This window comes from Neophocaena asiaeorientalis, unplaced genomic scaffold, assembly GCF_003031525.2.
Source record: "Neophocaena asiaeorientalis asiaeorientalis breed wild unplaced genomic scaffold, Neophocaena_asiaeorientalis_V1.1 scaffold123, whole genome shotgun sequence".
Taxonomy (NCBI): Eukaryota; Metazoa; Chordata; class Mammalia; order Artiodactyla; family Phocoenidae; genus Neophocaena; species Neophocaena asiaeorientalis.
The window spans coordinates 12,961,130-12,976,834 of NW_020173666.1; the positions used below are offsets into that span (position 1 = coordinate 12,961,130).

The 15,705-nt window shown below is 42.9% G+C and overlaps 1 protein-coding gene across 1 annotated transcript in view; it reads left to right on the top strand.

Moving 5' to 3' along the window:
• Nucleotides 1-15,705, top strand: part of FNDC1 (fibronectin type III domain containing 1) — an 84,198-nt gene that overhangs the window by 30,541 nt on the left and 37,952 nt on the right. The window contains 7 exon segments of the mRNA XM_024747997.1: nucleotides 994-1,200; nucleotides 6,186-6,284; nucleotides 7,796-7,913; nucleotides 9,889-10,076; nucleotides 10,796-10,903; nucleotides 13,584-13,772; nucleotides 15,228-15,705. Of these exon segments, the coding sequence (XP_024603765.1) occupies nucleotides 994-1,200; nucleotides 6,186-6,284; nucleotides 7,796-7,913; nucleotides 9,889-10,076; nucleotides 10,796-10,903; nucleotides 13,584-13,772; nucleotides 15,228-15,705 (1,387 nt within the window).

The window sequence follows — 15,705 nt, forward strand, 5'->3', positions numbered from 1 at the left end:
CGGGGTTGATATATGGAAACTCATTAGGTAACTGGATCCCCAGAAAGGGCTAGAATGTGGCCCCCTGTCAGAACCAGGCAGTGTAGTTGTCACATGGTCCACAGCCCTTGTTCCCAAGCTTATCAGCTCTAAATTGATGTAAAAACAAAACGTTGAACACTAAGTATTGGCCACTGGAATGCCTTGCCTTGAGAATGTTAACAATGAGAGAGATTCTTTTTTTTTTTTTTTAAATTTGGTCGTGCTGAGTCTCACTTGCGGCATGCCTGTGGAATATAGCCCCCTGACCAGGGGTCAAACCCGGGCCCCCTGCATTGGGAGCACGGAGTCTTAACCACTGAGCCACCAGGGAAGTCCCTAGAGCGATTCTTGGGATTTTCAGTTTAGTAAGAAGAGTTCTCTAAATGGATTCATTTAGCAGGAAGGCAACAACGGACATGGGGAGTAGCAGCTGGGTTTGTCTGAAGGGGCAAGACTTGGACATGTAAGAGAAATTAAGATCGAGACCAGAGAGCGGTATTTAGTTCTTAGTGATTCGGCATAAAGACAAGGAGAGCCCATTTTTTTTTTCAACTGTATAATGGAAAAGCTTCCAGGAGGACAGTTAAAAATAGCATGAAAGTGTTTTGCTATATTTCACGCTGACCTTTTGCTTTAATAGAAGATATATAGTTTTGGCTTTAAGGGGGCAAGAGGAAATAGATGAAAAGGAACATTGTAAAACATCCAAGATTTCTGGCTGGCAGTCTCACACACAGTATGTTTTCACTTTAAGTCCTTGAGATCTTTCCGTGTGCAGTGTGGGGAGGAACGTGGACACGGAGTGTCGATGCCCTTGGGGGAAGGATGTTCTTACTAGAACTGGTAACCAAAAATGGATGTTTTAAGCCCAACTGCTAATTGTGGTCGTCAGTCTTTGGATACGCTTTCCATCCTTGATGGTGAGCTCCAGGGTTTGCTGTTTAATGGTCTCTGTGTCATGTCCTCTTTAAGAAAAGGACGTGCCCAACAAGCCCTTGCGGGTCCGAGTCCGCTCCTCCAACGACCAGCTGTCCGTGGCGTGGAAGGCGCCTCACCTGTCTGGAGCTAAGAGTCCACGCAGATCACGGGGCTTCCTTCTGGGCTACGGAGAAAGTGGCCGGAAGATGAATTATGTTCCACTGACGAGGGATGAGCGAACACACGAAATTAAAAAGCTAGGTGAGTTTCATGTTCATTGCTATTCGATGTTTTAATGATGTTGGCTGTCATTTCAAGGTTTTGAAGCCTGTTCGTGACAGAACGTCGTATTTCAGTTGTAACGTTCATTTTCCAGGTATTACAGTTATTCAAAACCTCATTCTCCGTTCTATCCTCTGTCCATGCCTCCATTCTTTCCACCTTCTGTTAGTGGTGGGACAAGGCTGCCCAACAAGTGCCCTTCAGCGGCTTCCTGACCCAGTTGCGCTGGGTCATTTTTCTGGATGTGATGGGTCGGGGCTAATGCTTTTCCATCTCGGCTCTGCTTTCCTCGTCTTGCTCTCTAAGCTGCATCTTAGATCCTGGGCTACTGGACCTTGCATCCCATCGAGATGAAATGTGGTGGCAGCTGATGGAGCCTGCGGACCAAGCCTGCCCTCCTTCCTCTTTGCAAACCCTCATCGGGTGAAGGAAGCATCAAAGCACAGGCCGTGGAGGCTGTGACCGGGAGAGGTTATGTGCTTGGTTGCTTGGTTCCAGGCCTGATCTCTGCTGGCCTTGCTCCTCGATAGGCCTGGACAGTGGACCCGGACCACACTCCCAGGGGCGCAGCAACGATCCCTCATGCCTGGCCCTTCCTTGGGGGTGGAGACACTGCAACACTCATGCAACACTTCTGCCTTTCTCCCTTCCCTCATGCCCCCTTACCTACGTGATGAGTTTGGCAGGAGGCGCTGGGCAAGCGTGGCTCGGCCCCTCCCTATCGCCTCCTCTGGGGGAAGCCAGGCTACAGAGTACACATTCCGTTCTGCCCCTCTGTGCCCGAGTCGTGGAGGGCCCAGGGCTCCTGGGGCAGCAAGGTCTGTCTGACTCTGGGCTTTGGTGTTAGAACGTGCATCTGCCCCGTGTTCTCCAGCTTAGTTTGTACGAGCCATAGATATTGTGGCCTCCACTGTTTATTCTTATTCACTTTCTAATTAGATCAGTGCTCAGGCAAGGAAGAGGGTGTGACTTATTGGGCCTTCCCAAGACTCCAGTGGGAACGAGGGTCTCTTCACGACGCGGTCATCAGGCGTGGCTTGGCTCCCAGCCTACGCAGTGAGGGGCTAGAGACTGACCTGGGCAGATTTGAGCTGGTGGAGACACCGAGCGGAAGCCAGGCTGGACTCGCTCCCTGGAAGATTCTCGGAAGTTACCTTCCCTGCTCTGCTCACACACCCACTGTTGGAAAAGTCTGTTGGGTGCTCATGGCACAGGGTCAGCCTGGCGTTCTGTGGGCTTTACGGGGTCTCCACGTGGTGGCACAGGCAGCGGTGAGCCAGGCATGGCATTGAAGCCTCAAAACAGACTCCAGACTTTTTCCAGCCCGAAGAGACTAGCTACCTGTCTGCTCCAAAGCCGCACGAAAACAAGAGGGATGGTGGGAGCGAATGGAGAAACCCGAGCTGTCCATGCTTCGTGAAGCCTGGTTTCAGTATTAGCAGTGAGACCCAGAGCTAGAGGCTCCACACCTGGAGCCACAGAATAATCTGGGGACTCTTCATTCATTCATTCATTCATTCCTGGGCCTACCCCTTGCCTTGAGTGGTTGTCCTGTGCAGGTTAAGTGGCTCTGTTTTGGTGATTCAGGCCAAATTCTACCCAGGATATCAGCAGATAAGTAGTCACTAGTTTTGCATTTCTGATACTGTAGAGAGAGCATTTTGTAACTGGAAAGTTTTCATTGTTCTGCATCTTTCATAGACACCACACATTAAAATGTCCTTTGGTGTCGACAGATTTTTCATCTGACTGGTTCTGTTAACTTTGTTTTCTCAGTAGTGAACCCCTGGCTCGCCTGAGTGTAGCAGAAGGATTTTTGTTTGTTTGTTTGTTTTGCTTCCTGAACGTGAGCAAATGTTGGACCTGAGGTCAGTGGTGGGCCCTGATCCTGGCCTGAACTGACAGCTCAGGACTCTGAGGCTTCCAATACAACCTGCTAGCTTAGGAATTTTCAACAAATAAAAAGCATTGGGAAAAAAAAAAAAAAAAGCGTTGGACTTGCTATTGTGAACGATCTAAGTGGTCACCTTGAGGAGGAGGTCTCACTGGACACTTGCTCTATCCTGGCCAGGAGGATAGAATGATGTGAATTCCTGTGGATGTCGGCGTGGCCTGCTATGTTAGGGGACGCCTGTCTCCTTATTTTATCCTGCATAGGATTTTAATTCCATTGATGACCGAGATGCCATTGAAAGTGTGGTACTGCAAGGAATGGCCAAATGTTAAGGAAACTTGGAGCCTGTGGTCCTTGGAGTCATTCATTAAACATGTCCTCCTGGGCATCTTCCATGTCAGGCACCATGCTGGGTACCAGCTCCCCGGCGGTCCCTCACAAGGGTCCCTCACAAGGGTACCCAGGGTGCTTAGTGCTCACTGTTGTGAAAGCAGCTGGAGAGGGAAAAGCAGGCACCGGAGGCAGGAAGCTCGGGGCCTTTTGCGGGGGGAGGGAGGGCGCCAGTGTTGAATCCTGTAGTCAGAGGGGTCCCTGGGGGCATGGGAATACAGAGGGAGAGGAGGTAGCCAGCCCAGGTGAGGTGGGAGCCGGACAGTAATGAAGGATGAGCAGGTGAACGTTTGGAGTCCTTCAGAACGTTTCCACGGACCTTCAGAAGTAGTTTCTGCCACATTACGCCGAGGTTGGGAAGTGAGGGAAGATGGTGGCTCTGACAGGGAGGGTGGGGCTTGGGGTCCTGTGGTCCCTGGGCTGGTGAAGCTGCAGTCATTTTGGAGATTTTATTTCTACCCTTTATTCAATAATCAGGAGCACAGAAAGAAGTGTGCTTTTATACCACTGTGTTTTTATTATATTTCTATGAAAAAGAGATGGACTGGTGCATACCCAGCTGTCAGGTGCTTTCTCAGGCCCGGGGTCAGTGCCCGGTGAGCCCTGGGCCCTGCCCCTTCCTCACCTGCATGAGTAAGAGCCTGGGGTTTGGAGCCACACAGAGCTGGGTGTGAGACCAGTCCTGCATTTAGGCCATGACCTTGGGGTCAGTTCACCCCACTGAGCTGGTTCCTCATCTGTGAAAAGGAGACAATGAGAGTAGCTTCCTCGTGGGGCTTTGTTGGCACTAAATGAAGAATTGATGTGCAGTGCTTAACACGGCACAGAGACTAGACCCAGTACGTGTGAAACCATTGTTACAGTTTACTGCAGTGTAGACTGTTCCTTTGGGATCATCTCGGGCCAAGCTGACTTGGAGAGCACAGCACATCAAGAACATGGGCGTTCAGCAAGTCCAAGAACTTTAAGAGATGCATCGCAGATATGTTCAAGAGTCAATTGTGGGAAATTATTCTTTTCTTGGTGGTTCCTGATAAATGATAAGCCACTGCTTTTCACATTTAGTTATTTATACATGTTCCTGGATTGTGAGGTTGAATGGCAGAGTTTTTTCTTTGTTGACATTTGGTGTACTTGCCAGTAGCAGCAAGAAATGAACAGACCTGAAAGGACTCCAATGTTGAGAAGTTTAGTTTGATGTTCTATGAATTCAAGCGTTACAAACTTGATTCTTCCCTTTTGTAAAACACATATTTCAAAATTCTCTGACAGAATAAGATGTGAAAGCCTCAGTCTAAATAATTTATTCATGTCACAGTATGAGTTTCACCTGCCCTATGTGTGTGTGTATTGACACACACACACACACACACACACACACACACACACACACACGGGAGGGAGCAGGTTGTCAAGTATTGCCCCTTCCCTTGAAATGTGATTAGACTTGAAGTTTACTTTACATAAACAGGGCTCTCAGTGTGAGTGTTTCTGAGCATGAGTCTCCTTTTATGTTTAACTTGACATGCTGTTTGTAAACATGACAGGTTTATTTTCCCACTGCCGTATGGAAGTTTGCAATTCCTGCAGGCAGGACACCAGTGTTAGAAGTTTCCTTTAGGGTCTTAGTGCCGCCTTGTTAATGTGCTGAGGTATTACCTGATGATATAACTATCCGTGTTAGAAGTATGTCAGGTTGCCTCATTTTTATTCTTGAATTGATCGAGGCTGCTGCAGGAAACTAGGTCGATAGAACCTGGAGTTGGGCATTAGCAATTTTAGATTTAGGGAAGATTATGAGTCCTTTTAGGGGTGTGACCTTGGGCAAATCAGTCCATTTTTATGGCTTTATGTCCTTATTTGTAAACTGAGAAGGACAAATTGGAAGCTAGCCAAGGTTTCACTGGGGTCTCAGACTCCGTGATTCCATAGCACTTGAGAGTGGTAAGTTTTAGTTCATTATTGTAATTTGTTTCCAAATAAAGTTTTCAAGTTTCAGGTAAGTTGGACATTAGTGGCCCAATGCACAATTTGGGGGGTGGGGTGGAGGTGAACTAACTGAAAGAACAATCCAGAAATATAGGATGAGTTTACACTTCCATTTGCCCTTAGCTAATCTTCAGAGACCCCGTTCTGAGGATTTTAGTTCGAAGGGCACAGCATCCCATCCGGGCTGCAAGCCTGGTGCACTGGCTCTTCTTGTCTCTCTCCCTTCTTTTTTTTTTAAACATCTTTATTGGGGTATAATTGCTTTACAATGGTGTGTTAGTTTCTGCCCCATAACAAAGTGAATCAGTTATAACTCCCTTCTTTTTGATGACAAATAAAAACAGAGTCATTCCCTCCTCTATATTTGGAGGTAAAAAAAATTTAGGGAATTGTGTGGGTAAATATTCCGTTCATTTCTTTTTTAAACATTGTTCATCTTTCTTTGATGCTAATGAGCTAGAAACCCATTTTTCAGGAATTATAGGTAAAAATCCCTTCCACATTTCCTGACATAAATCGTGTTCTTTTTGAGTTTAGTTCCTACAGTTCTTGGTCTCACCTGTAGTTTTCCTGAATAAGTAGGAATGCCCAAGAGAGATGAGAAGGTAAGGGGAGAGGAACACAGACGAGCAGGGGTGTGCTTTCCAGAAAACCAGCTGCAGAACCTCATCTCTTGCTTGTTGGTCCACAGCCTCCGAGTCAGTGTACGTGGTCTCACTGCAGTCCCTGAACTCCCGGGGGCAGAGTCAGCCCGTGTACAGGGCTGCCCTAACAAAGCGGAAGATTTCAGGTATGTCTCCAAGGACGCGTCTGGTCAAGCCATGGTCTAGGGCTTGTTTGTTTCTGAATGATGCCGGCTGAGCGACAATGCATATGGATTTTGTTGAGTATAAAAGGAAACAGCAGGGCAGACTTGGTCACATTTTGGGAGCATGTGTGTTTCTTTTCTACTCAGAGGCTAGAGTGTTCTTGTGATGAAATCTATCTCTGTGTCCATCTGAATGGCCTCAGATCTGTCATGATAGGAGTGCCGAGCATTTACTCCGTTTAACAGGCACAGTCTGATCCATGCATAAGCTGCCCTTGGTGAGAGACTGGGAACAAAGGGAGAGAAGGACGAGTAGGTGTGGAGGGGGCAGCGTGCAAGAGACGCACTCAAACTTTATTTCAGCTAAAATTGCCTAAAAGTAGCATTGGGAAGAGTGAGAAAAATTGTAATGGCGTCTTGCTGGTAGCCTGATCCTTGGTTACTTAACTAAGGGATACTTTTTTCCACATCCATTCAACAGATATTTTTTATATCAATCATACAGTAACAAATTAAATATACCTTTTCTGATTCACGTGCCTTAATTTAAAGAGGGAACCTACAGCGTAATGATTTTCATGAATTCACAATTTATTTGAATTATATAATATAGCATATATCTATATATTATACTTTTATACTGATAATTATTAGAATGGTACGTTGTATAAGAAAAATCCCACATGTATGTTGTTTCACTTTTTAAATTCTTTAATTGCTGCTCTAGAAGAAGTCCCTGTATCACTTTTCTAACAGGCTCCGCATTTCCACCTTCCCCTACTTGTAGTGAAAGCCACATCCTTTTGAAACATGATCCCTGAAAGATGAAAAGAAAAACACAAAACAGACAAAAAACCCAAAAAATTCCAAGAGACTAAAAGCAAAACTGAAGACATCTTGTGAGTCTCGGTGTTACAGATTCAACAAAAACTATAAACTTTGTGACGTTACTGTATTCCATTGGAAACTGGCAAACTGAATTCTCTTTTCTGTCTGAATATTACTTCTAGTCTGCCTTGGAATCACAGATTCTAAATTGTGAGGACCTTGGACTCAATGCGACTTGTGCAATCGTTGAGCTAGAATTTTTATTTCATGCCATGATTGCCCAGGAAATGCTCTGAATTGACCCTTTCTTCCCCTAAACTTTTGCCTCCTGTAAAAATTGCATTATTTCCCAGAAACTCACGGTGTATACTGAGAAAACGCTGAGTGATTTGGAGTATCTGTGACCAAGGGCAAAGCACCTCTTTTTGTGCTACTGTTCTTATGTCGATTGGGTTAGGCAGCTTAGAATGTGTTTAAGAAGAGGAAGAGTGGGGATTTTGGGTTTTCTGCATTGACCAGTCAAATAATTGCTTGACTTTCTATTCATTTCATTTTATCTACCTCAAGCATAAGCAATTAAAAAAATAAACTCTGGGGACCAGAGGGACTCAGGGCAGAGCCTACTGTTGGGGACAGCCTTTCCATGTGTACAACTGTCATTGCAGAAGAGGATGAACTGGATGTACCTGAAGACATCAACGTCCGGGTAATATCGTCCCAGTCTGTGCTGGTAGCCTGGGTGGATCCTGTTTTGGAAAAACAGAAGAAAGTTGTTACATCAAGGTACCTTTCCTTCTTTCTTTGTCTTTATTTTCTATATGAGAGACATGGTTTTTTCCGGCCCTGAAGAGACGTGTATTTATTTGAACGATTGTATTTTTGGACGTATGTGAACGCTGACCTTTTCGTAGCTGACGGGTAGACTGCTGTATGACAGTCTAGCTAATCTCGAGTGTGGTACACATTGCCCACAAATCAGATTTGTGTAAGACACACAGTAGGACCTCACCTCTCATCTGTTCAAAGTCTTAACTTGTGTTTGGAATAATTTTCCTAGATTCTGTTTCTTTCTTTGCCCCCAGCTGTGTTTTGCTTCGTCTCATGAATGTTCTGTTCACGCACAGGGGATGTGGGTCCATCTTGGGAAGAGTCTTACCATCTTCCCGTTATCCGGGAAGAGTGGCAGCAGGAAGGGTCCTACGTAGAGTGGTGGACGTTTGCCTGATGCCTTGCACACAGTGGTTCTTCTTTAGACACTGCACTGCTTCCTGTCCAGCTCCTCTGTGTGTAACAAAGTGCACGTATTTTGTCCTAAGCCATGATCTTATGCTATTCTGGTTTTTACATTCATTTGCAATAGCGATGGAGGAAAAACCATAAGGTTAGAACAATTTTTGTGCTAAAAAGGCCACTGGTGAATGCCATTTCTAGTCAGTGGTAGATTAATAGAGTCACAAAAATTTTGTGTGTTAAATGACTAAGTAGTATACATACCCAAGAGAAAGCCAAAGATTTGGTGGTCTAGTCACTATGTATTAATTTTTGAACCTATTTGCAACCAGGAAAAGTGATTATACTTTAGAAGATGAATGGAATATAATGCTGAGTGTGTGTGTGTGTGTGTGTGTGTGTATGATACATATTATATATAGAGCTAGTATACATTAGATCTATATTAGATATATTATTGGTACTAGATAGAGCTTCTACTGTCTGCTAGTAAAAAAAGACATCTGCTTCTTGTCAAAGACCTCAGAAAATGCATAGTGATTCTCTCCCAAGCCATAGGGCCTCCCCCAACATGAAGTATTCCTGATTACCACTGGACTTTGATTTCCAACATCTTGATGAAAACAAGAGGGCTTGAGTTTTCTTAGCAGAACTTTTATTGCGAATTGCTGTGCTGTGTCTGCAACTGAAGTCTTATCCTAACTAATTAAATATCGTAATGAATAGCACACTTTTAATGCATCAAATGCTTTCTACTGTAAAGTGGCCACAAAGAAAACTTCTTGGAGAAGCAGTCCAGTAAATGGCATTTGCAACTGTTAAATGTCAAGTGTTGAGGATGTCTTAGGTCGGGGCTTGCCCAGTATGACCATGTTGGGTCACACCGTACTTCTCTGCCTGGTAATCACACAGCAGAGTTCCTTTCATAAGCGCCTCTCTCCTGCTCTGTTACACATTTTTGTTCCATCTCATGGTAATAAGTCTACTCAAAACCACATGGTGCCTTTCCTTATAGAAAACATGCCTGCTTTGGCATGAAATGAGTCTTCTTGTCTTGCTTTTCTGGAGAGCCAAGGTGCTTCGGGCCGGTTCTGGTTCTTAATATCGCCTCTTCCACACAACACATACGCGCGCGCACACACACACACACACACACACACACACACACACACACACACACACACACACACACACACACCCCTAATAAGGCCCTTGCCTCAGAAAAACAGTCTCCCTTCTATCCCTTCCTTTTAATCGCTGCTTGACCTTTTGAGCAATAAGACATTTTGGTGTTGAAAAGACAATAAGGTCCATCTCCTCTGGGCTATTTTAGACACATCTCCCTGGAACTTAAGTAGATCCTTTGAGCCAATAACAAAGTCAAAAGTTTAGAATTTTCTCCTCTTTGATTTCTCTACTTACCTCCAAAAGTCATCACTTGTGGGGAGGGGAAAACGGCAAGGAATCCGGTGTTCAGGTGCGGAGAATTGGTCAGAGGGCTGTGCTGTTGCCTTGCCTTTTCTTACAGACAGTACACTGTGCGCTACCGAGAAAAGGGGGAGTCCGCCAGGTGGGATTACAAGCAGGTCTCCAACAGACGAGTGCTGATAGAGAACCTGATTCCAGACACCATGTATGAATTTGCAGTCCGCATCTCACAGGGTGAACGAGATGGCAAATGGAGTACATCTGTCTTCCAGAGAACACCAGAATCGGGTCTGTATTCAAAATGGCCTTTGGACTTTCAACTTGGGAATTACCACTAAAAGAAGATTTAAAGACAGTTTAAGAAGCCAGTAGTGATAAAGGCCAGCAGTGGCATTTTTCAAAGTAACATTAACCCTAAATTTTGGAAGCGTTTCTATGTATGAACACAAAGAAGCTTCCTTGGGCCCATGTTGTGTCCTTCACTGGCTATTTTCATGAGCGTGTTATTCTGACACGTGGAGCACATTAAAACCACGTGGAGCCTCCATAAATCCCCACTGTATGTGTGAATGCCCCTGGACAACGCATGGCTCTAGAATAGAGGAGAGACTCTTCTTTTTTAAGGCTGAGGTCGTGTTTGCTTTTGGGGGAGAAATTTGTTCTATATTTAAGACTACAATTATTTTCTTTTAAACTGTGTCTTTAGAAACCTTATTCAAAAGAAGTTGAAACAGGATTTTCATCTTCTTTGTATATTTCGATATTCAGCAACGAGGGAAATTCTGAATTCCTAAAAGCATTTCCCTGTGTATGTCTAACCTTACTATATGAGTTGGTAAAACTGATATAAATCACGCAAAGAGCAAGTGGAGAATTTTCTCTCGTGTGTAATAAAAGTTAACACAGTAGCTCTGCAATAAAAAATGTGTATGTAGGGACCACATGTCATTTACTTTTAGAATACCCATAAGGGCACTTTTAAACCTTGGATCCTTGTCCTTTTGTAGCTCCTACCACAGCTCCTGAAAATTTAACCGTCTGGCCAGTCAATGGCAAACCTACGGCTGTCACGGTAGCTTGGGATGCACTGCCTGAGACCGAGGGGAAAGTGAAAGGTAGGAACCTCATTACTTAAAGTATAAGAAGCACGTGGGCGTGAAATACCCCAAAGAGAGCTGTGTACATTGACTCTGATAAAAACTGGCTCTAATCGCAGGCTTGGTGACTGCACAAGCAATAGGGAAGCAACGTGCCTATAAGGGGTGCTGACGCAATGGACAAGGATATTTCATGAGGGGTTTTCATTGTCAGTAAGACCCAGGTCATCATGAAGATGACTTTTCATCTTCCCTCTATGCAGGGATTTTGATGCTATTATCAAGAGGGCTGTTTTTAATTGTATGGATGTGACATCACAGCCTTTAACCAAACAAAAGGACACCCTGTTTTTCACGCTGTGGGCCTTTTCTTGGTGCCAGTAAGATCATGGCAGGTAGGAGTGAGCAGAAATCCCATGGGACCATAAATGTCTCGAACGGGACTATAAATATTTAATGGGCTTGAAAATCAAGTAATAAAATAAAATGCTAAATAGACTTTTTCCCTGTTTGTCAGCATTTTGAACAACTGATTTTGGGTGGGGGGGCTGGTTGAGGAAAATATGACCTTAAAATAGAAAAAAATACTGTAGATTTAAAAAAATGAAAATAGCATAGAATATCCACAACTAGTTAAATTTTTTAAATGGTCTGTTGAGAACATTCAATAGAAGCGCAGATAATTTCTTTTTAATGTAAAAACATTCAAGAACCTTCTGGAAGTCTATCTGGAAACACTTAAAAGGGTGGTGTTGAGGGTTCCCCTGACATCACCTATACAAACGTACTCTAAGGCTACTTTTTATTGTTGCTTGATTTTGGAAGAAAACTATAATATGGAGAGTTTGTGTAAGCTTAAGAAAATTCAGAAAATTATCACTGATCTTCTTTGAGAATTTCTTAATTGAAGAAATTGGGTGGTTCTGTTTTATAGTCAACTGTAAGTTATCTTTTCTGACCTATAAGGATATCTTTTCACTGAACGGTAGAAATTACGGAAGGTAGAGGTAGGACAGTATTTTCTAAACTTAATGCTTTCTCACTTGCCACGTTTTGAAAGAATATATTGTACTATTCTTGTTCATTTTTTCAGTGGAATAAGTCAGAAACAAATGAAGAGAAAAAATAGTTAGGATACCCCCTTTTAATCGTTCTTTTTATGACAGTTTGAACATTGGCCTCTGTATCATTATTGTGATGCTGAAAAGACTTCTGAAACGTGAATAAAGACATGTTTTAGCTGACTACCTTTTTTATAAAAAAAGTTATGAAGTTATTCAAAATAAATCAGTTATTGCTCCTTTGGTGACCTTATTACCTACCATGCCATTATTTTTTTCCCCTCTCCCACATCTTAGTTTATATTTATAGCTCTTTGGCAAAAGAAGCTCCCTGGTAGTCAATTAAATATTGCCAGAAGTAATAAATAGCTACTGAGTTTTTATGTCCGAAAGAACTCACGTACCTCACTAACCTAAAGGTGTAGTGGTGGGATTGTAAATTCATAATTATCCTGGGGCATTTTTTTATGCCTGAGAAATAGAAACCATAATAAAAGAATATACTTTGACATGGTTAAATTTTTTCCAGATGAATTGAATCCACAAAAAAAAAAAATCAGAATTACAAAATTTTGTAGACAGTGGGTTCTTTTAATTCTTACTTTTGACCACCACAAATAACTAGTTTGTTCATTTTCAATGAGAAAAGAATGCTGGGTTTTTTTGTTTTTCAGACAAATGTACTTTTTAAAGATTAGAGCTTAGGGAAAAGGAAAGATCATCCATGCTCCCCTAGGAAGTATGATAATTGCCTGGTCATCCTGTAATTTAAATTGTTTTTCTTGGTTATCTCCTGCTCATATTAATTTGATAAGTTTTGTAAATCTTGAGTTCATTGGCAGGAAAATCGGCATGACAGTTTTTAGTTGAGGGTGAAAATTATGCTTTAAAATGTGGCTTCCTTATGTTGCAGTTCCATATAAGCATAGAGATATATTAGTCCCTTGGACTGGATTTGCTATGATTTTCAAAGGCCCAGGGCATTATATATTTATAGATATAGCCAATTAAGGATGGAGACATTAAACATCACATAAATCCGTGACTCAGCAACTTTTCCTCACAGTTTGAAATACTGTGAAAAATCTTTATCCGAATATATTAAGAACTTTCATAATTCCTACAAAAGTGAAATTATATTCCAAATGTGGAATTTATCTGGCTTAATGCACAAATGAAGATAGCCCAGATTAATAAAATGGAACTCTTAAAGGTGTCAGCAGCTCTTCAGAATCAGTTCCTAGGAATTGTCATTTTTTCCCCTGTGGTTTCTTGTCTTCTGCATACAGTCTGTCATAGGAAATTAGTAAATAAACACAATGAAGAAAAAACCCAAACACAAGGGTAAATATTTTTGGTAAATGTATGAAGACTGGCCTCCTGGGGTCCATGAATTTAGTTTGCTGTAAATGGAAAGTTGCCAGCTGACTGACTCCGTGGGCCCGTCTGGTAGCCTGATTGAACTGTCAGTTCACCTTCTACTGTGTCTTTATGCTCCAGCTACTGACTTGGCGTGCATCGCTAGAGAATTAATTTTAGTAATGCACGTTCTAATTCATCCTGCCCATACAGTCTGTCTACTGGACACAGGACTGTTTTCAGTTTCCTCCTTCCAACCGTCTGCCAAATCATTTCAGAATACATTCTTTCATACGCCCCGGCTCTCAAACCATTTGGAGCAAAGTCCCTCACCTATCCTGGAGAGACTACTTCTGCCCTAGTGGATGGTCTGCAGCCTGGGGAACGCTATCTTTTCAAAATCCGGGCCGCAAACAGGAGAGGATTGGGGCCTCATTCCAAAGCCTTCATTGTCGCTCTGCCAGCAAGTAAGTAAGCATTGTGTGTTTGTGGCTCTCTTTTTCTCTCTCTTCGTTACTGCTAATTGTGGTGTGTTACTTTGAATCATGCTCTTGGGTTTAGAACTGCTCTGTTGATGAATTTTGGGGTTAAGGTACCATATTGATGTCTGTAATATTTTTGTGGTCCCTTTAGAAGTTGGTCTCCCCAAACGCTAAAATGTTATTGATGGCTAATAACATTAATTACTATTATAATAGTAATTATGAATTATGTAGTAATTATGTGACTAATATATTCATTATGTGATCCATCTTATATCATTGTGTAATTTGGGGTTTATGATGACAGGGAAAGAACATTTTTACAGGCAGAATGTGACATTTTTAGTTCATTTTAATGAATAAATGGCACATAAAATTTTTATAGTTTGTATACCGTTATTTTGGGGTGCGACCTTACTCAGAAGAATTTCAGTTACCTTGTTTATCTGCTCAGTATCAAACCCCAGCAGGTTAACAAAAACCAAAATTGGAGTGGGGTGTTTCTGAACTGTGTTTTCTTTCCTGCTTGTCTACATTTACACCAGATATTGGGAGCTTTCTCCTTCATTATATGCTGTGAGGATCCACAGTATACTGCAATATTACACAGTTCTATCATTAAAAAAAACCTGAAATAGATGAAGTTTGCTCTCTCTGGATCCCCCATTGCTATATAAGTCCTTCTCCCCTTACAGCATCCCTTCCCGCATTCCATCCTGCTCTCAATAAAGGGTAAATTATAGGGTTCACATAATATAATGTTTTGCCTACCCCAGGGGTCTTTTTATTTTAGGCTTTATTGTGGGATTACAAATGTATCCATCATAAAAGGGATTTTAAGCAAGAAAAAAGCAAGCAAGGACATGTTATGCGGAATAGGGGACTCTTTGTAATGCCTCAAAAATTACAAATTTGTAGCTCGCCCCAGTCATTTGCAAATTATACACGACACGTCTCCATATAGCTTTCAGTACAGATCATTCAACATTTTGTGCCAGGCTTGTGTGTGTTTCTTGCCTACATTGTCAAGAATGGCTATAATGTACTTGTAATATCTTGACAGTTATATTAAGAAAGTCCTATATAAGATTTTGTGCTTACAAAATCAATGAATTACTTCCAAGTACTCATTTCAATTACTTCCAAGTACTCATCACAAGCCTGAAAAGCCTGGCTTCAAATAAGACGTGGCATACATAGCCTGATTCAACTTATAGAAACTCAATACGCATATTTTCTAGGACTATGTTACTTAAAGCAAAATAGAACTTTAAAAGAGATTTGCTATAACTGGGAAAGTAAGTGTCAGGTCTAAAGGAGGAGAAGTTATCGATTATTATTACTAATTTTAAACACCTCCATACTGCCATCTTACTCATTTTCCATTGCGTATCTTTCATATTTCTTCTTCGACATCAAATTCTTTAAAATCTATTACAGCCCCTACCAGTGAGTCTGATGTTCAGCAGAAAGCAGACACGGAAGATCCTCACAAGGCTGAAAAGCCCGAGCCGTCCTCATCTTCGCCCAAAGCTCCAGCTTCCTCAAAACACACTCGTTTGCCTGTTTCTCCCCAAGGGAGAAACGTCAAGAACCTGCTTCTTGACTTGAAGAACAAAATATTGGCTAATGGTGGGCTGCCCAGAAAACCCCAGCTTCCCCCTCGGAAGAGTGAAGGGGTGGATCTTCAGTCGACAGAAATCACCGAGGAGGAAGTGCTGGATTCCCGAGGGCACCCGCCAACCTCGCCCTCGGAGACCCAAGGCCAGAAGCCCCATCAGAGGCCACCAAGTAGACCTGTCCACCCGGTCCTCCCTGCGGGGCGGGCTCCCGGGAGAGCCCGAACGCCGGGGCTGCCCCGGAAGGACGGCGCGGACAAGCGTGGCTCGTCGCCCGCCTCTCACCCTCGCCCAGGGGC